Below are 23,161 nucleotides of genomic sequence, written 5' to 3'. Positions count from 1 at the left end.
TCAGACAAGGCAGAGATGTGGGAGTTTTTCAAGGCTCACCACCACACCAAAGTCTTCTGGGAAAGAAAAGGAGATTAAGGCGCCTGGGTAGCTCAGCCGTTAAGCGTCCGCCTTCGGCTCAGGTCATGATCCCAGGGTCCTGGGCTTGAGCCCCGCATCCGGCTCCCTGCTCGGCGGAAAGCCTGCTTCAGAGGTCAGCATTTGAATGACATATAAAGAGGGTGAGAAATTTTCTTTCAAGTAACTTCTACCACCCAACAGGGGGCTCTACCGACTGAGCCAGCCAGGTGCCCTGAGAGGAGAAATTTAAATTGGGATAAGAGGAAGAAGAGTGGTAGGGTACCATTAAAGTAATTCGTACACGAAAGTTACTTACCCTTGGGGAAAATAAAATGTTTCGGTAGCATTTACTACTACCGGTGGAATGATAACTCATGTACTACAGGAGGGCAACTTCCTGCAATACTTTAAAAACAAATAAAGTACTCCATGTCGTAACACGGAAGGTGACCCAACACCAACGTCCTGCTCCTGCCTCGGGACCTTCTGCATTAGTGATGGCTCACATTTGCAATCTCACCAAACAAGAACATCTTGATAAACTACCCCACAAGTTAGATGAGCAACCCCTCCCTCTCACCAGCCCCACGACTCAGGAATAATGTCATCACCCAGGACACTGAAAGTTCACTAAACACACACTGATGAGTGGTGCAAACACAGAACTATCAGGAAGTCATTTCCTTCCAACACGGGAGCAGCAGCTGGAAAAGATGCCACGACCTCTGAAAGGGGTCTAACACTGACCAGTCTGAGTTTTGGAACTGTGGTCTCTTGCGTCTATGATGAACCGCAGACTGTTCTTCCTATATGCAAGGTATTCTAAGTTCTCTGCGAGCATCTCCTAACTCACTTCACAGACCCACGGCATGGGTACTGTTACTCTCAGGCACAAAAAAGCTGCCCAAGCTAGTAGGCAGCAGACCGGGGACTCCAGCTCTCCCGAACCCATGGTCTTGAGGCCTACGCTACAAGCACAACCAACCTTCACCGACAACTTTCAAGAAACCCCACAGCTGCGGCCGTGTCCACACAGAGGGACTCCCACACCTTGAATGCCTCTCGACAAGGTCAACTCGGGTCTTTCTCCTCCACCAACTAGACACAGACACTTCACAAAATACGTCCCCATATTCTGAGTGGATTTCCCTTTCAACAACAACTGCATCTGCTCCTCACACTTCCAGAACTCGGTTTAGCAGTGGCCTCCAAACCGGTCTTCATCGCCGACCACATTCAACGTGGCAACGTCATCTGGCCTCGCTTCCTCCGAGGCCAGGACTCTCTGACTCAGGCCTCCCTGAGGCCCAGGGGGGAAGTCCTCGAATCGTTCCGGAGTTACTGACGCCCTCGACAGGCAGGCAGTACAGGGTGCTGCCTCGGTCCTGAGCTAGCAGCCACCCTCACTCCCAGCCCTCAGCATACAGCGTCCCCCACTCTCTCTGCAGGCCTCCGCATCCCCCCCAGGGGGATACCACTTCCCCAGGAGGACTTTGCCTGTTGATCACTGCCTCTCCCACGGTATCAGGTCCCTGCTCCGTGGTAAGAGGATTCCATCATGCTGTTGATGCAGCAATCCACTCAGTGTCGATCCTCCCAGCTGCACGCCTCACTCAGTCCGTCTGTCCAGTCCCCGCAGTGTCATGCATTTTCACCCCCACATACAGCCCCATTGCTCCCACCTGCAGCCTGTGTCCTCCTCACCTCCACTGTTTTTTTAAATTTATTTTTATTATTTTTTATTTATTTTTTCAAAATATTTAAATTATTTATTTGACAGAGAGAGAGCATAAGCAGGGGGAGCAGCAGGCAGAGGGAGAGGAAGGCTCCCCGCTGATCACAGAACCCGACTTGGGGCTCGACACAGGGTCTGATCCCGGGATCCCTGCGTCATGACCTGAGCCGAAGGCAGACACTTACCCAACTGAGCCACCCGGGAGCCCCTAGCCTCCACTGTTTTTATCCACTGAAATCCTACTCTATTCTCACACTACAGCTTTGGGAAATTTCCTCAATTCTATCCCATGAATAAGGCTTTTCCCCACCAATGTACTGAAATCTCACTTGTTTTCATTTTTTACCGCAGACTGTCTTGAATTTGCTCTTTTACACTGAGTTTAACTATAGACCAGGTAGTAGCGTGGGAAGAATTTATAATTCTGCCCCAGAATATAGAAAAAGAGGTCTCGATTTTTTCCTAAATGGGTGTGCTCAATTTTCAAGGTTGATCAGGACAAACATGGCAACAGCAACTGGAAACTGCCACTGGGGCTAGTGATACTATCATCTGCAGACATGTAGCTTCCAAACACAGGGGCGCTCCAGTACACACACCCTGGACTATTCAGCAGTTCTGCGTCCACGGACAAGCATCTGAAATTTACACGCTCGATCTCATACGTCCCTAACAGTCCCTACTGAAATCCTGCCCTGAACAAAACTTCAGGTAGACATACCTGAAACAGTTGTCATGTACAATCAATATTAAGTATTATTGTCACTAAGTTTTTTGTGGCTTCAATAACGTAAATGTGGGGCAAATTTATAAATGTACTAGTAGAGGAAAACGCAGTTTATAAAATCAAGTTTTGGTAGAAGAAATAGGATTTCTCCTCAGTTTCTGTTGCAACAGTTTTACTGTCAGGGTGAAAACTGACTTAAAACACGCAGCCCCAGGTCATGAGGTCAAGGCTGTGTCATTCTTGTGTGCAGGCCTAGAAGCTAAAAAGATTATGAACACACTGATTAAAATCTGCTTCACAAAAGCAAGAGTGGTGACCAGTCCATTTCTGTTTCTCTTCCAAGTCAGGGTGTACTCCTGGGTCACAGGGGTGGCGGCGAGAGTCTTCTGCTGAACCAGTGGCCGTGCTGGGAAGCCCAAAGCGCTGGCACCACTTACCTGCACTCCGGGTCCCCAGCCACGATGCTCACGTCCCCTTCCCAGCACATGCTGCACTGCGCTCTCATCTCTCCCTAGACCCCTGCCCTCCCCGAGAGGCCCAATGCCTGAAAGAAGCATGGGCCTCTCTGTCCTGGTCTCCCCACAGCTGACCACTGCCACCACACACAACCAGTCCGTGGAGCTCAGATGAGCAAAACCTATCCGTGTAAAGAATGACTGATCGGTCTTATCAGGTCACATCTACCAGATTCTCAGTTTGTGCTTTTATAAACCACAGATTTGTTAAGAGTTGGTAACATTTTACAGAATTTTTATATTAAGTAAGTGTTCTATGAAATGATGGATTCCACGTGTCAGTTTGTATAGACTTTATTCCAGTAGGAAACAGGGTAACATTAAAACAGCAGTAAGGAAGCAGACCTCTCGGACTCGTGTGGTTCTGAGCTTACATTCTGGAGTCTCCTGTCTGGTGGCAGCACCACCTCAGGGCCCCTCAGACGCACCATCTCAGCTCCCACTCCACCTGCTGAGTCACGGTCTGATTTTAACAAGTCCCCAGGCGAACCCTCTAACTACCACACACTGAGAACCACCCACCTGTAACACAGAAAACTAGTAAGGCTGGCTTGTTTCTACCAAACTCTTTCACAGAGCGACCTACCATTAGCTCGAACTTGACCAACACCGCAACACTACCATTCAGGGGATTCGTCAGTTAAAAAAAAAAAAAAATCACCCTTGATGCATTCCAAATGCAAGTATGATTTTAGCTCTGCATTAACACTCTAGAAAGACAGTGGAGTTCTGAGAGAATGGCAGGAGGGACTATGGTCAATTCTTGGACCCTATACTTATTATCTTTCTAACCTTGTGCAAGTTCCCTCACCTACTCAGTGCTCACTTTCCTCATCCACAAAGAGGATAGGAGCACTCTTGTCCATTAGTTGTAGAGAGGTTTTTTTAAAAAAATTACTTGACAGAGGGCAGAGCTTATAGCTGGTATTTTAAAAAGTCAGTTCCCTACTCTTTCCTGGAATAGCTGTGGAATTTTGTTCCAATAATGTATTTAACTTACTAAAATTCACGCACAATGCAAAGAGACAGGTTGATCAGTAAATAAATCTGGGTCTCAGAGCTGAAATGATCAGATAACAAAACAGTGAGCCCACAGGTTTGCCCTTCCATGGCAGAAGGGCCGTAAAAAAGGGTCCTATTTTTGGTGGCCTCCCAAATTCTTCAAGATGAAGCTCAGACTTCTCGGCTGATCACACAAAGGCCTTCTGAGGACGTCCACCGTCCCACCACGAGAGTTACGTGAACTGGGGGTTTCAAGCTCCCTCACCTTCCCTTTCCTCGGGCACACGTCACCTCACGCTTGCCTACTAAAGCTCGGGTCCTGCATCCAGCACTCTGTACCAGCACCTCCAGCCCCCCCCCCCCACTGGTTATTACGACTGCACCTGACACGTCTCCCTCCTGTTAGAAAACATGCTCCGGTCGCATCACGCCCTGTAAGCTCCTTTATGCCACGGCTTCTGAGCTACCTCTCCCCGAATCTGTTCCCCAAACATCCCTCCGCTACTCTGAACTGGCTGTTGTGTGATGCGTGGAACATTCTTCCCTTTCCCCCGGATACCCGCACGGCTTGCAGCTCACTCACATCTCTGCTCAATTACAGGACACCTGGACTAGAGACGCTAACGCAGCACCACCTCCCTCCATCCCCAGCCAAGTGCTCTCTGACCTGTAACTGATTTTTCTCTTGCCATTTTTAACTATCCAACACACTGCCCGTTTGTGGATACTCTGTACTCTCATGGGCTATCAGAGTGCGTGGCACACAGTGGCCATTCAGTGTTTGTTGAGGGAATGAACGAGCTCCTGGCTTCTAAGCTGCCTTCTCTAGCCTCCTGACCACCTTCACACTGTCCTCTCCTCGCTCAGCACTCAGTGCTACGCCTGCCGTAACATTCACTGCTGTCGTTATACGGGGAAACCTGTCCTAACTTGACTCTGCAATCTCAGTGGCCATGAGAGTGCTTGGTACAAAGTAGGGCATGTGGTACTTGTGGGAGGAATAAGTGAGAAAGGGAACAATTGTCTCAAGGTGAAAATGACTTTGTTAAAAATCATTTTCATGTTGGGGGCGCCTGGGTGGCTCAGACAGTTGAGCGCCTGACTCTTGATTTCGGCTCAGGCTGTGATCTCAGGGTCATGGGACTAAGCCCGGTGTCGGGCTCCATGCTCAGCACAGGGTCTGCTTGTCCCTCTGCCTCTGCCCCTCCACGTGCATGCACGGGCTGCCCCCTTTCTCTCTCTCTCAAATAAATAAATAAACAAAAACTTTAAAAAATTTTTAAAAATTCATTTTCATCTTTGTGACAGCTCTAAGAACTAACGTCCTAGAGGAAAAGGCCAAGTACAAGCTCAGAGAACTCTCTAGAATGCAACCCTTTGAGCTTTCTTCAGTGCAACTGCAGTCTTTTATATTTTAACTTAAGAGTTCAGACTTTCGGTAAGTGAATTTGTGAAAGAGCAGCTTCTGAACGTTCGGACTTCAGAATGCGTAAAGAAACTACCTTCGACAAAATGTTTGCGCTAATACGAGCTCTGCTACCTCCTCTATTTATTGTTGCAGGAGTTTGTTTTATTTCACTGATGCTGCCTATATATGGTAGTCAGTGGAGATCATTTTTAAAGAATTAGCATTTTAATCTTTCACACAAATATTCCTCTTATGAGTCATAAAATTACTGTAGCAATAGAGTAACCAGAAGTATTTAGAAATCAGTGGGAAAGACAAAAATAATGTTCCAACACTATCCAGAGAAGAAATAAAACAGGCATTTATTTTTTTCTTAAATGTAAATAACTGAATCTTTTTCTCATCCTCTCTACTCCAAAGCTGAGCAAAGTTTCCAAAATTCTACAAATAATCACTGAAAAGAGTACTGAACACGGACACTTCTATTTGTAATAACAACTTATGTCCAGAGAGAGCTGGCAACAAAGACGCTCACATGTCAACTTTCTTCTTTACGTTCTTCAACAATATCCTCTGACTCGTCTAAGTTAGTCTGTTGGTTAAAATAACAGAACATTAGGTTCAATATTTGCACAAAAATCTTCTTAACTTCCAGAATTCAAATGAACTTCACTTTCCCAAACAATTCCTTCAAAAACTGCTAGATTTTTAAAAACATCTGTTATTTGTGCCCTAAGATCAGGTCAAAGGAGCTCCACAACCTTGAGTCTGTCCACGTCTCGCCTTCCGTACAAGACAGCCGCTAACAAAAAGCAAACAAAGACAGGAAGGAAGTACTCTTCTGAAAATGGAGCCCTACAAGAAATACTGATCTCCAGCTACTGAAAGACGGAGAAATGCTCCATATCGACCTTTCACCATGACTGCTGGGATTTCTTCAATAAAGCAATGAAGAAAGGAATACTTTTAAAAATGCTATAGATTGCAGAGGCCAATACACAAATATGTAAACACAACCTCAATTTCAGGATAATCGACTTGAAAGTTTTCTTATGTATTTGGAGACTTGGGGGACCCTTTCCCTGGGGGTTTATTTTAGACTCAGCATTAAGACAGACAATTTATCAGCCAACATCTATCGTTCCATTTGCCAAATTTTGCTGCCTTGCCCAGGTAATTCTAAGTTTTACTATTATTTAGAAAATATTTTTAAGTTAAGAGTCATGACTGGAGTCAGTTAACACTAAGAGCGATCCCCAGTGGACAGAGGGAAAGGCGCTCACCGTCACAGCACCACAGGGGCCACCGGTAGCCCTGCCAGGAGCCACGCGCCGGGACGCAGTGGAATCCTAAAGCCACGGCCATCAGACAGTGCCGCGTGCAGTGCGTGACAGGGCAGAACGCCACTGGAGAAGGCACGGTACTGGCAGCTACGGTCATACGCAAGCCACTGGACACGCTCCCTGGATTACGGTTTCCACTTCCCAGCCCTCTGGTCTTCACGGCCACCACGCACTGTCTACGCACAGCAGTCCTTCATGAACTGACTGCTCCATGGTTTTACATTAGAAACACGGTTCTTCTTTCCATATTACTAACCATTCTTCAGGAACTTAACTATCAAATCAGTCAAGACACAAACTATGTGAAATAAACCAAATTTCCTGAGAATTAGTTATACTGGTCCTGATTATTATGCTTTTGTTTTTTACTATTTTCCCTTTTCCTGTGGCCTTCTTTTCTTAATATACATACATTCCAAAAAGAAAACAACTTTGGTTTAAAAAAAGGTATTTGGAATAGGAGCTTAAGAATAACTAATAAAATACACTGTCTCTCTTACTCCATTCGCTGCTCTGACTTTGGGCTTTGTCACAGTTATATTTCTGTTTGATATACTTTAGTGTATCTCATTCCATTTGCTATGACTTTAGGTTAACAAAATTCCCATCTCGTAACAATCAAGAATGTTCACAAGAATCAAAAAAATTTTAACTCAAGTAGGAGAAGAAAACCATATTTTATATAACACTCTACCATCTCTACCAAACAGAGAATCTCTAAGAAACTAAATGCCAGAAGTTAACACATGACTTGGGTAAGGGCCGATGACCTGTATTTGTCGATAGAAAATTATTTTAGGGGTGCCTGGGTGGTTCAGTCAGTTAAGCATCTGCCTTTGTCTCAAGTTGTGGTCCCAGGGTCCTAGGATCGAGCCCCACATCAGGCTCCCTGCTTCGTGGGGGAGTCTGCTTCTCCCTCTGCCCCTCCCCCTGCTTGTGCTCTTTCAAAAAAATAAATAAAATCTTTAAAAAAGTAAATAAAAATAAATTTATTTTAAATGAAGAATGGCTACCTGTTAACATAAATGGAGTAAAATGTGAATTATGGGGTCAGGTGACATTTACTTATCACGCACGCTATATATACCAAGCACTGTGTCTGCTGCTGATCTGTGATCGCGCACATATCACCGGCCGTGTCACAGGGACTGTGGCATTCCACCTCCAGGAAAGCCCCATGCTAGTCCCCTTCTTCCCATCTCCTAAGTGAGGGAACGCGGCACAAGGACTTCCTGCAGCTTGTCCAAGATCTCGCAGGCAGGGAGTGACAGGTGGGGTTCAAACCTTCATCCAGCTGACCTGAACCCTTACTCCCCGCCCCTTCTCTGCTCACTCCGAAGAGGAAGAGCAGAACTCGAAGCCGGTGAGCCACAGCACAGGAAGCAGGAATTACCAGCTCCGAAACCTGCCATCAGCTCTGCAACTTTGTTCCACAGGCCTTTACCCTTTCTCTGCTTTTTAAGGTTAAAAACTTCTCATCTACCTTTTACCTGTCCCTTTCCCATTTCACATCCACTCTCAACCATCATTTTTCTGGGGAACCATCTCTCTGCCCTGCTAGTTTTCGGTGTCCGCACAGAGACTGCACGACGCGGGCGGACAGGACGGCAGCGCGGCACCCCTCCCCCGGAGTGCTTCTGAACGTCTTCCGCCACCGCAAAGAAGGTGCTGAGCACATCCCTCTAGCACGCATCACCTTTCCTGATCAAGTGGGCACCTGCCCCACCCACCCTGACGTATTCCCCATGAATTCCACAGGGAACTCTGAAAGTGCTGCGCTGCCAGATCTGGACATTAGCCAAACGAATGCCTCACTTTAAAACATAAAAACAACAAATCCTTTAAAATGTACCTGTAAGAAGACTATTGGACTTTGGAGTGTTACCAAAGGTATAATTTTAAAAAGCAGAAAATAGGGTTACTGCTTAATTTAAATCAAGGCTTATGATTTTTAATGGTTCTGAACAGTTAGCAGCCCGCTGGCATCAGGCTATCTCTGGATCATCACACGGTGTACTTTTCTTGACTTTACTCCTGCTCTGAGACTCAGCTATCTTGCGGGTCACTGTTAACAAACGACTACTAAAAATTTAGTATCTTCATATAGATAAAGCTGGTTAAAGGAGGACTATCACTTTTCTCTCCCCAAGTCCATATTTCCTAATGTCTAACACAAAAGTCACTGATGTTGCCAAACTCTCAGTACGTAGGACTATTTTATATAGATTCCAACCAGGCATGGAAGGGCTATTAATTCATTTAACAGAATTTCTAAAGGGCAATCATCTCAAGTAATTTAAATAGTTTTTTTTTTTTAAAGAAATCTCTACCCAGGGCGCCTGGGTGGCTCAGTTAACGTCTGCCTTCAGCTCAGGTCATGATCCCAGGATCCTGGGATCGAGTCGCGCATCAGAGTCCCTGCTCAGAAGGGAGTCTGCTTCTCCCTCTCTGCCCCCGCTCATGCTCTCTCTCTGTTCTCTCTCTTTCTGTCAAAAAAAAAAAAAAAAAGAAAGAAAAAGAAAAAGAAAAAGAAAAAGAAAAAGAAAAAGAAAAGCTAATCTCTACCTGAAACGTGGGGCTGGAACTCCTGACCCCAAGATGGAGAGTTGCACACTCCACCGAATGAGCCAGTCAGGTACCCATCATCTTGAGTAATGTAGGACAGGGCTTATATATACCTCTATATAGGTCCATATTATATATATATATATTTTTTTTTTAAGATTTTATTTATTTATTTGACAGAGATAGAGACAGCCAGCGAGAGAGGGAACACAAGCAGGGGGAGTGGGAGAGGAAGAAGCAGGCTCATAGCAGAGGAGCCTGATGTGGGGCTCCATCCCACAACGCCGGGATCACGCCCTGAGCCGAAGGCAGACGCTTAACCGCTGTGCCAGGCGCCCCCATATTATATATTTTAATGTAAACTAAAATAAGACTATTACTGAACTACTCAAATTTCCTTTTAGGTTTTTTTTTTTTAAGATTTTTATTTATGTATCTTAAGAGAGGCGTCCCAGGTGGGGGGAGGGGCAGAGGCACAGGAGAGAGAATCTCCAGTAGACGCCCTGCTGAGTGCAAAGCCGACTCCCTGAGATCACGACCTGAGCAGAAACCAAGAGTCCCCAACACCGCTGACTGCACCACCCAGGCTCCTCTCAGTTTTCGTTTCCTCTTTTCAAATTCCTTTTACAAGGTTCACTGTCATTTATTTGCCAATTAAATGGACAGTTAAAGATAGAAATTAATCTACGTTACAGAATCTAGTAAGTCATGCCTCTAGAACCCTTTCCAGGTGTTTCTCCGTGATTTCTCAATTATATATATTAACTGGCGGCCAATTACAAACCATGAGTAACCAGCATAGCAATAAAATCCATCATTTCAACCTCATATTTTGAAAACAGAGTTGTAAAAACAGAAGTAAACTGATCACGTTGTTAACTGAATTAGACTGAAAGCAAGAAATAGGATTTCATAAAATCTTAGAATTTTAAAAGACCAGTCAGTATGGTGAACCATTAAAAAATTAGAACAGGTCTGGAGAGTCTAAAGAAAATGACCGTGTTTTAAGGAAGTGGTCTGATTAGAAACAGACCAGAACACAGAGCTAGATTCATTCTTTTTTTAAAAAAGCAAAGCCAGAAAGTTTTTATTTAAATAATTAATGATAAAAATGTAAATCCAGTTGAATTCAGGACAAATGACCCAGTGAAGTGCTTCAGAAGAGACCTGCGGGTTTTCTCTTTTATCTGAAGTTTCAGATTAACAAGTTCAGAAGGTATTCCCTTCAGGGTGAGAACTGTAAATACCGAGGCTTAGCTGGAAGCCATTTGCTGCTTTGTTACAGCAAGCGCCCTCAAAATTCACTGAAATACCCCCACAATTCTCCTTGCTCACTCATTGTCTCCAGGCTCTGAAAGATGCTTATCCAAGCACAGATGAGTATCTCATGAGAAACCTGAGAGAGAGAAGGTCCTTCTTTCTGGCAGCTGTTTGAGAAACGGGGCGACCTCCCGGCAGAGAGCAGGGCCCCCACGCCACATGGGTGCTGCCGGAGGGAGGAAAGGGCCCCTGGCCTGAGACCTCAGCCCAGACAGCAGTCATTCTACAGGAGCGTGACGTATAGCAAGACTACAGGTCTCGTGACGCTCATTTTAAAGCATTTCAAGACCATGTCAAAGTCCTGTTTGTTCTTGAAGGTGCACTAACCTGGAAGAAACGAAAGACAAGACCGAGTGCGCGAGCCTCAGCCACCAGCAGTGCTCAGAGGCGCAGCAGCCTGGGCCTGGCTCAGGCCGGCTTTGCGCCACTCGTACTGGTGACCAGATTCACAATAATCCACACTTACAGGAATTTTCATCTCTCCTTAATTTAACATCTTACTCTCATTCTGAAACTCTGGTGACTCCCTTTCTTTTTTAGGATCAGTTTCTGGTTTGGGGTTAAAAAAACACTTGTTAGTTTTACTGCATCCATCTCTTCCTTTCTTCACCCTCGGACTGTCCGGCCAGCCCATTACAGACAATGACCGTCAGTGCCCTCCTTCGGTAACCCCGCTCTTGAAGGCGCAGTGTGTTTCACGGCCTACAGAACCTCCTTCAGCAAACACCCCCACGCCCGCCTTCTGCGCAAGCAGCTCCCCAGTGCGCCTCCTGGGCATTCACAGGTCCTGATCCCCCGCTGGCTTGGGGGCTCTTCTCTGTCACTTGTCCCAACCCTGCTTCTCGCGCAGCAGAGTAAGAGGACGGGCTCAGGAGTCCCGTGACCAAGCAGTGGGTCTTGGCTTCGACCACTGTCCAGCTGTGTGATTTGGGGAAAGTTACTTATGTTTTCTCAGAAGGAGAGAGAAAATGATAATAAAAGCATAGAACTCCAGGCGCCTGAGTGGCTCAGTTGGCTGGGTGTCTGCCTTCAACTCAGGTCATGATCCCAGGGTCCTGGGATCGAGTCCCGTGTAGGCCTCCCTGCTTGGCAGGGAGTCGGCTTCTCCGCCACCCTCTCCCCCCGCTTGTGTTCTCCCCCTGCTTGTGCTCTCGCTCTTAAACAAACAAACAAACAAACAAACAAACAAACAAACCAGCATGAACCTCAACGGGCATTGGGAGGATTAACCAACAGAGTCCAAGCAGAGCCCAGCGGAATGCCTGACACCGCTCACTTACTACTGACTACCTCCTCCTACCACTGATACAGGCCCACGTCTCTCTGAGGGGGCTTGTCCCACTTCAGGCCGATTCTGTACCTCCGAGCTTCTATCCATACATGCCTCCACTCCTAAGACCACTCTGCTCCAATTGTCCCTGCCAACGTCACCTCTGTTTACCAAACACAACTACAAAGAAGCATGCCTGCTAATTTACGTGCAGCGTATAAAACATGTATTTTACAAAAGAGTTGGAAATATAAACATAAATATTCTGAAACCCACTAAAACCAATCTGATATATACTTTTGATTTTAAACACAAATTTGAATACAAATTCTCCCTACTTCCTCAGGCCATTACCATTAGAAAATTTAATAAGAAAAAAAAATAAACCAATGTTCTAAAAGAATCACAATCAACCCTGTTAGATGCAAAATGCCTAAATCTTCCAAAATAAACCTTAAATTAATGAGTTATTTATTACTAGTTTCCAAGGCATAGTTTTAGGTGGAGTGTGACAGAATGAATAATGTGAATCATCTTCTCTGGACTATAAATACAAGACAGCTTTCACAATTTTTATTTGGAAATTCAATGATTAAAAAAAACCTAGATGTCAAGTAAAAATAGTCAAATACTTGCATAATATTTTGCCTTGAAACTTTTGATTTAAATATCACATACAACACAGATTCTGAGAATAAATAAATATATTCTTATTAAAATAAGCTAAAATGGAAGATTTAGGGAATTAATCTTTTTTCAAGAGTTTATACAAAGAAAGTTTATGACAAGACAAGCTTAGTCCTAAATCTTGTGCCATTTTTGTTTTCAGCACTTAACTCTTTAGAATTCAAGTGTTCAGCCTGCCAAAGGCAAGAACAGAGTTACAGAACAGCAGAAACGCTCCACACACTGCATCATCTCTGGGGGCAGAAGGACATAAAAAATTCTATGAGCTCTCTTAGACAAGGAGGAGCCCTTTGTCAACCCGTTGTCTGGACCCCCATACACTGGCAGCCCCTTCCCAAAGGCTGCTGTCTGAGAACATCTACAGGGCAGCTGTCCACGCTGTGCTGGTCAGTGTGCTGGACAAGGAGGATGGACGCGCTGAGAAGAAAGCCATCGAGGCCCCAGGGTTGCCCGTTACTATGGCTGCCACCTGTGCTCGGAACCGGGGCACTCAGGCAAAGGGGGTTAAGTGTGGGGCACAGGCGAGTGGTCAGAGCTCCAGCCCAAAGGCTCCAGTTCCTGCTGCCAGGACTGGGGCTGCATCTTCCCAGAGAAGGGCCGCCTTTTCCCACTGTGTACAAAGATGCATAATGGGGTTAACTTTGGCCTTGAGCCCACATAACGAGGTATCTAAGGGACTAGAGAAGTAACTAAACCTTTACTGAGTTCCTGTTCTGCATACAACTGTAAATAAAAGCTTTATACTTACTCATTTATTTCCTTTAATATTTCCCGCTCTCTAGTAATGGGCATTATAATCCGCATTGAGAAGATGAGAAAAACAGCAGGTTTAAAAACATTGCCAAATAAGAACAAAGATTCGTACTTGGGTCTGTTGTCTGTGAAAAGGGTGGAAACGTGTTCAGTAACACAACTAGATCTCAGAAAGATGCTTGGCGTTTATACGCTGCTACCTTCCAGCTACTTTCAAGGTAGTTAAGAGGGGCGCCTGGGTGGCTCAGACGGTTAAACGGCTGCCTCTGGCTCAGGTCAGGATCCCGGAGTCCTGGGATGGAGCCCCATGGGAGGCTCCCTGCTTGTCCCTCTGTCCCTCCCTCTCCCCCTACTCATGCTCTCTCCCTCTTGCTCACTCTTTCTCAAATAAATAAATAAACAAACAAACAAATAAATAAATCGTAGTTAAGAACACCATAGCTTCGCTTCCCATCCAACCACAAAGGAAAGAAAGAAAGCTCCAACTCTAGGACAAAAGAGAGCAGCAGAGTCAAACACAAGCCCGTCAACATCAACCAAACGAAGAACCTGAGATACCTCAGAACTGAAACTTCCCAAGTGCTGGCTTTCGGTTGGCAGCCCCTCTATGAATTAATGACTAAACAAGGCCTGGGTAAAGCACACTCATGTGAAAAGGCAGGCCTCCCATAGAAAAACCAGATAGAAATGACCTGCCCACATGCACCGGTTTCCTTAGAAGAATAATTACCATTTTCTGCAGAGACTCCTGCACGTGCACAAGCCTTCGTCGGTGTGTTGGGACCACAGTGTCTCACTCACCTGAGGCCGAGGTCATCAGACTCTGCTGCACTGGGGGGCTGGTGGGCGCCGTGACACTCATCTGGGAGAGCATGGTCTTCCTGGGGTCCTGCCACGTTGTCGTCTGGTCGATGTGACTGAGACACAACAAACCACTGCGTGAGACAACACACACCAGGTCCTCGGAGCCCCAGCCCCACCTCCCAGAGCGGAGCAGGTGATGCTCTCCCGCAGCCAGGCCCGACTACTCACCCGCCCTTCCCCTGCCAACCCCCCTCACCCCTGCGTCACGAGGTCCACTCTCATTTCCCATATCCTACCCGAGCAGATCTGAGAAACCACGCTTGCAACTTTGAGGGAAGGGAAACCATTTTCAGCTCGGGGACTATTATTATCTGCTTCTAATTTACAGATAAAAGGTAATTTATAAATTAATCATCCATGACAGCAGTCATGACCGAAACCCAAAATTCACAAAGGAACCACCCACTTTTTCCTCTGGGAGCTAAGAATGTCAATTAACACATACTTTTTAAATCTAAAGTCCCTTAGTAAAACACAAAAGGATGGAAAAGACTTGTTATACGTATAGACTCCACAGCCCAAACAGAATTTAAACCCTTCATCTGAAAGTTTTCACTGTCTTGTGACTGTCGAAGGTCTTTGTTAGTTGCTGCACGAAACATTTAACTGTTAAATACTGCAAAATATCTTATTACATACGCATAGCAATTTGCTCATCTCTAAACCCAGATGACAAGAGTTAAAGACTGTGAACCGCACGACTCCCGGGCAGCTCGCACAGCATCTGGCGTGGGGTCATTCAGAAATACCAGTTTCCTTCTTCCAGCAAAGTTTGCCTCAGTGAAACAGAAACACTAAATATGTGAAACTACTTAAGAAATTATCCTGAAGAAATAGCCAGAGAAGTATTCACACACCGATGTGAAGTTCTGTGTAATTTATAAAAGCAAAAATTTGAGAGCCAGCTAACATCTAATGAAAGGGATTGGCCGATTAAATAATATAACGTATGACAGACTACAACACAGCTACTGAAAATATTTTAGAAGAATATTTAATCACATGGAAAGTATTTGTAATACTGCTATTTATTTTTATAATACTGCTTTTTAAAGTAGTTTCTAAAACAGTATGTACGGTGTGAGCCTACGTGTGTGCGCTGAAAACACAGGAATAAGGACAGACATTAAAATGTTGTCACAGTGCTTATTTCTAGATGGCAAAATTACAGAAGTCTGCTTTGCTATGCTAGGTTTTTCTATTATTAAAGATTTTATTTATTTATTTGACAGAGACAGACAGCGAGAGAGAGAACACAGGCAGGGGGAGTGGGAGAGGGAGAAGCAGTCTTCCCGCCAAGCAGGGAGGCCGATCCCAGGACTCTGGGATCATGACCTGAGCCGAAGGCAGATGCTTAACGGCTGAGCCACCCAGGCGCCCCTAGGTTCTCCTATTTATTACTAAACAATCATAAACTAAAATTACTTTTGAATGGGGGGTGGCCAAAAATAAAGGGTTATTTTTAAGAACCCTCCCCCCCAATCATTTTTTATATGACTGTTTAAATTTCAAATCTGAGTTCTGTCTTCTTGAATCATCTCATGTCAATGGTAAGGAAGTGACACTCTATCACTAAACTTTCGTGAAATGGAGCTAGAATGGTCACGCACCATTTACTTACTTACTTACTGTAAGACAGTAAGAAAGGATCGCTGCACTCTGGCTAGCGTGAACCTCAAGGATTATCCACTAGCAATGGGAGAATTATTTGGGTTCCCAGGCAAGAAGAAAGGGGATGAAAACAGAGAGAGGAGAACGTGGAAGGCCTGTCCACCTCCGAACGGCAGTGGGACCTGTCCAGTCGAGGCTCCTGCAGACCAGCTAGAAATACTCAGAGTATTTATTTATACAGTGGAGCATACACTCTCCCCAGCCCTAACTGACCAGCACGCTCTCCCAGCAGTTACACGCTTCTGAGCACAAGCACTAGCATTTGCTCCGGCCCAGACAAGGCAGGTGAAACCTTGTTTCTGTCCTGCCATGGAAGCACCCCATCCCAGAAGACCAGGTCCTTGCCAAACCCAGTAAGAGCCCATGCTTCTTCCCTTTCAACCCTCCCTGAGCCACCGAACAAACAGAACCATAGAATGTCTTCTAGACAGGCAGTATTTCTCATGATTACAGATATCAAGCGATGCACACATGGTAATTAATATAATCGTGTTGGAAAGAAGCTTACAATCCACAAGAACACAATTTAGAGAAATGTTAAGAAACCAGGAAAGGAAACGACCGAATGATTACTACCGGCTCTTAAATTTCGAAGTATGTGCCCTTGCCTACTCCTTGCCTCTGGTACCTCCTAAAATGCCCCCGCCTGTGAGGGGTACAGGAGAGGAAGGAGACAGACTGGAAGTGAGTTCAAGATTCTGACTACAGATGGCTTTCTAAATAACTCCACAGCTGTGGTTCTCTGACAACTAAGCAATTCCACATATCACACTAACCCGTTTATAACTCAAGAGGGCTCTACCTGAGGGCTAAGGAATATGGAATTCCATTCTGATGGAATATGGACACCAATGTGTACATTTGTTCTCAGAGTTTCCTCCTCCTTGAAATCAATCAGGGTTTGAACACAGAGAACATACAGTTCTACTACTCTCCGAAGATCAATTACTTTACTGAAATGTCATGTAAGCATACAAATGCTAAAACTCCTCTTCCTGAAACAGCCGTTAAGCCCCAGTAAGTTAGCTGAGAGCCCCGTAAAGCTGTACTGCGCCACCTCAGCTAATGGCACATTTACTTAAAAAACATCTACACCTAAGTAATAAAGACGTCATTATCTAAATTGTAAAACTATAAAAGCATGCAATCACTTAGATGCCAAAGAAAATGCGAAATAAAATTAACTCAGAATTTGTCTTAACTTATTCTGTAAGATTAAATCAGGAAAAACATGGTTTTATCCTAATAAGTCAATTTGAAACAGTATACCCCAAAATATCCAGGTTTCCTTTTCATCGTGAGAACAAGAATCTTTATAAAAACATTTCAAACTTCAAAGAAGTATTCTTGCTCAGACCACATGAATAGTTTGCAAGGTCTGCTTTTCCCCTAGATATGTCATGGTACCTTTTCTCACCTCCTCTGGTCTTGGCTCTCATGTCATATTCTCAGCGAGGCCTTCCCTATCCATGTCACCTAAAACCTACCCTACCGAAACTTACACTCCTCCTTCTTTGCTTTTTCCCCCTGATAATCCGTTATCATTACCTGACCTATTTTACTTTTTTGCCTGTTTCCTCCAACTAACAAAAGCTCCAGAGAAATAGGGACTTTTACTCATTTTATTAACTACTACAACTCCAACGATTAGAAGAGTGATAAATATTTGTTGATGAATTAATGAAAAGAAAGCTTTTTTTCTTTTTTGCCCTAAGAACATCAAACTTTCTAAGTCCTTGTAGCCTTACTGACTTTATCCAAACATGAAGTTACTGGTCAGGATGACAGACACTGGAACTGGCAACGAGGACACTCCTGGCCGCAGTGGCAGGAAAGCTGCGGTGGCGTGATGAGCCTCCAGCAAACAGGAGGTAAGCAAGCAGACAAATGCGGCTGTGTACAGGGAGGAAAGCAAAGGAGTTTCTGAGTTTTCCAAGATGAAGAAACCCAAGTTTACATGTGAATAGAAACAGAGGAGCTGAAAATGTGCTAAGGGATCCCTCAAGAGTTAGAGCAATCTACCAGAGGGGAGGAAGAACAGAATGCAGACACTGCTTCCACAGGAACACAGGGTGGATGGGCAGAAGCAAAGAATTTCGCTGGCTGGTAAAAGCAGAGTGAGTTCTGGTGTGAGGACTTCAATTCCCCTAAGAAACATTAAGATGACTAATGAGGCTGGTATTATTGGTAATCCCACTATGCAAACAGAAAGTTTAGGAACCTGGGCGCCTGGGTGGCGCAGTCAGGTTTTGGCTCAGGTCATCATCTCAGGATCATGAGATCAAGCCCCACATGGGGCTCCCTTGCTCAACAGGGAATCTGCTTGAAGATTCTCTCCCTTTGCCCCTCCCCCTCTTTAAAAAATCAATTAATCTTAAAAACAAAACAAAACAAAACTCAGGGACATGTACAAAATCCCATATCCAGGACACAAAAGGACTGCATGTGATATCCAGGAATTCTGAAAACAGTTTATGTACCAAACAAATACATGGAAAGGACACCACTCAAAAATGTACATGCTTTGTAATACATATTGAATAACACAAATACTGCATAAGTACTACAAGGATAGAATAAAAAGGCATGGATATTAGAGATTCAATAAAAGATGCCAGAATAGGGGCAGCTGGGTAGTTCAGTGGATTCAGTACCTGCCTTCGGCTCAGGTCATGGTCCCAGGGTCCTGGGATCAAGTCCCGCGTTGGGCTCCCTGCTCAGCAGGGAGTCTGCTTCTCCCTCTCCCTCTGCTGCTGCCCCTGCTCTTTTGCTCTCAAGAAAAAAAAAAAAAAAAAAGATTCCGGAACACCACGAAACACAATTTCTATCACCACTGGAGTAGCAGCTCCTTGAAGGAGATGCACCTGGGAGAGTGCTGGGCCCCAGCAGTGCCTGGGGAGTATGTGCTGATCTCAATGCATTTAATGTGTTTAATGTGATTAAGACTTCATGTAAATGCTAATGTGAAAAAGGGTTGAAAAGAATTTTGTCACTCAAACTATACTAATTCTAAAAATGTCGAATTATAAATAACAGAATCAAAATATATAAACCAAGGAGATGAAATAAAGAAAAACTCATAAAACGGTATTTTCAGAATTAAAATATGCATAGTAATATGCAGCACAGAAACAAATTAAAGATTCAGTTTATCATGTTTCTAAGAACAGTCTAGATGCTGAACTTACTACAAGAAAATAGGAAGTGTGAAATCCTACAGCCCCTTCAAGATATGTAAATAAATCTTTGCTATTATTTTGGAAAAGAAAAGCGGCGGATTTATGACCAAGACAGACCCGACGATCTCACCGTGGAGCAGCCGAAGCTGGTGGACAATGAACCCGTCAGCACTCCAACCGACGCGGTGGAAGTGGCTGCACTCTGCCCAAGGTCCACGTCGGACGGCGGTCTCTCCTGCGTACACAGGGCCACCTCTCCCACTGGCTTTTGTCTTTCTTATTTTACAGTGCAGAATGCGGTCTCACACATTGGATGACTTAGCAAAACGTATACAGAACCCAAAGTAAACCATGAGCAATGGACTTTTTGCAGAGTCCCCCAAGTTCACTGCAGCTATGATGTATTTCTCCCATAAGATGTACGTCTTATGAAGCTCAAACCTGGGCCTTAAACATGCAGGGATTCTGACCTTATAAAGAAGAACACTACTATTGTCACATCTTCAAATTACTGAGGAAACCATAAGAACAGGAAAGGCTCCTTGCAGCTACGATGGGGAGCCCCCAACTGTCACCTCCCCAGGACCACTGTTCAACGCTAAGGATGATATTGTGCCCTTGTTTACGGACTCCTCAGAAAAGGGAAAAGAAAAAAAACCACTAACAGAACAAAACAAAACAACCTACGACGTATTAAGACGGCGGCTCTGTCCAAGGGCAGACAAACAGTACGCGGCAGAGCTGGGTTTCAGCGCAGAACGGACGCAGCACCTGCGCTCTTTCCTCCACGAGACGTCCTTTTTTTTTTCTGTGTGTGATTAGATGTAGGTTTATTCTTTTTTTAAATACTTTTTATTATATTATGTTAGTCACCATACAGTACATCCCCGGTTTCTGATGTAAAGTTCGATGATTCATTAGTTGCGTAACACCCAGTGCACCATGCAATACGTGCCCTCCTTACTACCCATCACCAGCCTATCCCATTCCCCCACCCCCTTCCCCTCTGAAGCCCTCAGTTTGTTTCTCAGAGTCCATAGTCTCTCATGCTTCATTCCCCCTTCTGATTACCCCCCTTTCTTTATCCCCTTTCTTCCCCTACCGATCTTCCTAGTTCTTATGTTCCATAGATGAGAGAAACCATATGATAATTGTCTTTCTCTGCACGTTATTCAGATTTCTCAAGACTAACCTTTCCATCACCCCCGCCCCCACCGAACCCTTGCAGAAACGAAGCACAGGGAGACAGAAATCCCTGCACAACATCCAGGACCGCGCTCCTCTGCAGTTCTCCCGCTCAAACCCAAAGGGACTGTAGTAGATGAGGATAGTTCCTAGGGCTTTCAGATGATGAGATCGATGATACACAAACCTAACTTCTCACAGCTCCCTCGGACACTAGGGGAAGAGGGAGGAGAAACCCTCTACATAGATTCTGAACGTCACGAAATGTCCCCCAGGGGCGCCTGGCTGGCTCAGTGGGCAGAGTGTGTGACTCTTCACCTCAGGGTTTTAAGTTAGATGCCCACGGTGGGTGTAGAGATAACTGAAAAAAAGAAACATCCCAAAGACACTTTTCCACACATGAGCTACACGCGCTGCCTCCCCCCAGAAACCCTGGGATTTACTGCACAGAACTGAGTGGCCAACGACAGCGTGGGAGGACCTGGGGGTGGACGCAGTCAAGACCTCCCCACCGAAGAATGGACCCTTGCACCACAGCTCTCATTCACTGCTCAGGACAATCCTTCCCTAACCAATGGGACACGGGGGCTCAGAGAAACCGAGGGGCTGGCCTTCGATCACACTGCTAGTGAGCATCAGAGCCAGGACTAACGTGTCTTTCAGCTCCTAGCTCAGTGCTCTTGTCACCCCATCTGACTGGTCTCTAAGTCGAAAAGGATTTTCTAAAATGCTAAATGGCCACTCCAGCAGAACAGAATTTCTTCAAGGAATGTAATTATAAAAGAGACTCAGAATCCTTTTAAATGCTTTCTTTTCCAATTCATCAACTATTAAGACTAATCCAGGACTAGCAAATGAGCTCTGCCATCAGAACAGAAACCTGTCTTTATGATGGAAAACGTACATAATCATTAGAGAATGTTAGTGATCGGTGAACTGTGGGGACACTGGTTAAGACATAAATCAGTTACGTGGCTATCTCGCTTACTACTTCCCTTCCTTTAAATCGGTGGTTTGTACTCTAAACACGTATGCTGGGTTTTGCTTTTTCTACTTTGTTTCTTAATTTAGAAGCAAGATTTCTGGCACTGGTGTAATTTAAGATACAGATACGGTAACATGCAAGTCACTTCCCTAACTACGCACTGTCTTCTTGCTGTATCTAAGTGTTGGTTTCAAAGACTCCTGTCAAATCATCTTTCAGAATCTACCAAAAGCAGCTCTTTCTACTGTGTACGTCAACAAATACTGTCACAGTAGCATATACACACAAATGCGCTCTACGAAGAGTAGCGAGCCCACTTTGGAAGTGAATCCTAGAGAATGGCTTAGACAACACGTATCTCATTAAAAAATCCCTCATGCAAATCAAGTGTTATCAGCACCATATAATCAACAGCTATATAAGCCTAATATGAATCTGGTTCTTTTGAAACATCTGCTACACTTCTCGAGACTACTTCAGGTCATCTTTCCCCCAAATGGCCTTTTATAAAACACCTGATTCTACCAAACTTTTCCAAGACCCGAATCTCTCCTCTCAGAAGCTTCTCTGTTGGAATAGCAAGAAAACCAAGGCGGACATGGATTCAAGTCCCAGCTCTGACGGCGATAATCTGGGTCATACAGGCAGGTCGTTCTGTCAAAGGTTTCATCTTCAGTAAAATGGGAATGATCTGTTTACTTACTTCCCAGGGTTGCAAGGATTCAATACAGCAATCTGTATAAAAGCAGCTAGTATCGTGGCATCAAGTACACAGCAGGCCCTCAAATCTATTTCCTGACTTCATTCCTGTGCTAGCCCAAACACTGAAGACAGAAAAACTTGGTGAGGGCTGGGCCAAGTCAGAGGACGTGGAGTGAGAGGACAGGAGTGTGAAGTGAGGACGGCAGGTCTTGGGGAAGGAGACAGAAATGATGACAACGCCTCTGCACACACAGACCTTTCAGCTAAGAGGCAGAAGGAACGAGAAAAGGAGCCACACAAGGGTAGCCATCCTGCCTCTTGGGACAGCAACAAAGGAATCTGGGAATAAAAGAAACCTCAACCCTGGAACCAGATGTCTCAGAACACTCACTGGTGAAATCTCTTCATACAATTTTTTCACATAAGCCACGAGAGGCTCAAGTCTATTGACATAAACCAAGGCCAAAGGGGGGGGCAACATTACTTATGTACCAGCAAAGCCCATTCCAACATATCTGAAGATGCTCTTCAAATTCTTGGCTGCATGCTGTATTATCAAATACTGACTCCATAATCCTTACAAGGGACCCAAGCGACATAATGGGAAACAAGTTTTACAGTTATAAAAAAAGTACTGATGAATTTCATTCTTTTTTTTTTTTTTAAAAGGAGGATGGGGGAGAGTGAGAGAGAGAATCTCAAGCAGACGCCACATGTGGCTCGATCTCACGACCCTGAGATCCTGCATGTTACATACACCACCGGCTGCACTGGCCATGGTCTTCTCCACTCCACGCCTTTCATTTAAAACAAAACATAACAAAAAGCACTGCGGACTTTCAACAACTGAGTTGATAATGTACCAACATTTTTATTTAGAGCAATGGTTCTCAATTTAGAAATGAGGCTGGGGGGGGGCATTTTTCATTATCACAACACAATCCTGCAAACATTTAATGGGGCGAGGGTGCTGGACACCAGACTGCCTGCAATGCAGTCTTCAACAACTTTAGACTGTCTTACCAGACATTCATGGAGGCAAAAGCCACATGTACACATAAAACTCCACCTCATACATAAAGTATATTTTGCACAATTTTAATTATATGCCAAAATTTTCTGGAAGGTAATCAACTACACTTAGTTTTGTTGGGAAATCTGTTAACAGTGTATCTTTTTTGGATGATCAC

At 44.8% G+C, this 23,161-nt stretch overlaps 1 protein-coding gene across 3 annotated transcripts in view; it reads right to left on the bottom strand.

The window, feature by feature from the left end:
* YAP1 (Yes1 associated transcriptional regulator) overlaps positions 1–23,161 on the bottom strand; it is a 109,163-nt gene that overhangs the window by 44,228 nt on the left and 41,774 nt on the right. For all 3 annotated transcript variants that reach the window (XM_034665636.1, XM_034665638.1, XM_034665637.1), the window contains exon 2: positions 14,187–14,302. In XM_034665636.1, coding sequence (XP_034521527.1) covers positions 14,187–14,302 — 116 coding nt within the window. The remainder of the gene's footprint in view (positions 1–14,186; positions 14,303–23,161) is intronic.

This window comes from Ailuropoda melanoleuca, chromosome 8 (genome assembly GCF_002007445.2).
Source record: "Ailuropoda melanoleuca isolate Jingjing chromosome 8, ASM200744v2, whole genome shotgun sequence".
Classification (NCBI taxonomy): domain Eukaryota; kingdom Metazoa; phylum Chordata; class Mammalia; order Carnivora; family Ursidae; genus Ailuropoda; species Ailuropoda melanoleuca.
The sequence above is the reverse complement of the archived record's forward strand: the minus strand, read 5'-3'. Positions and strand labels throughout refer to the sequence as shown.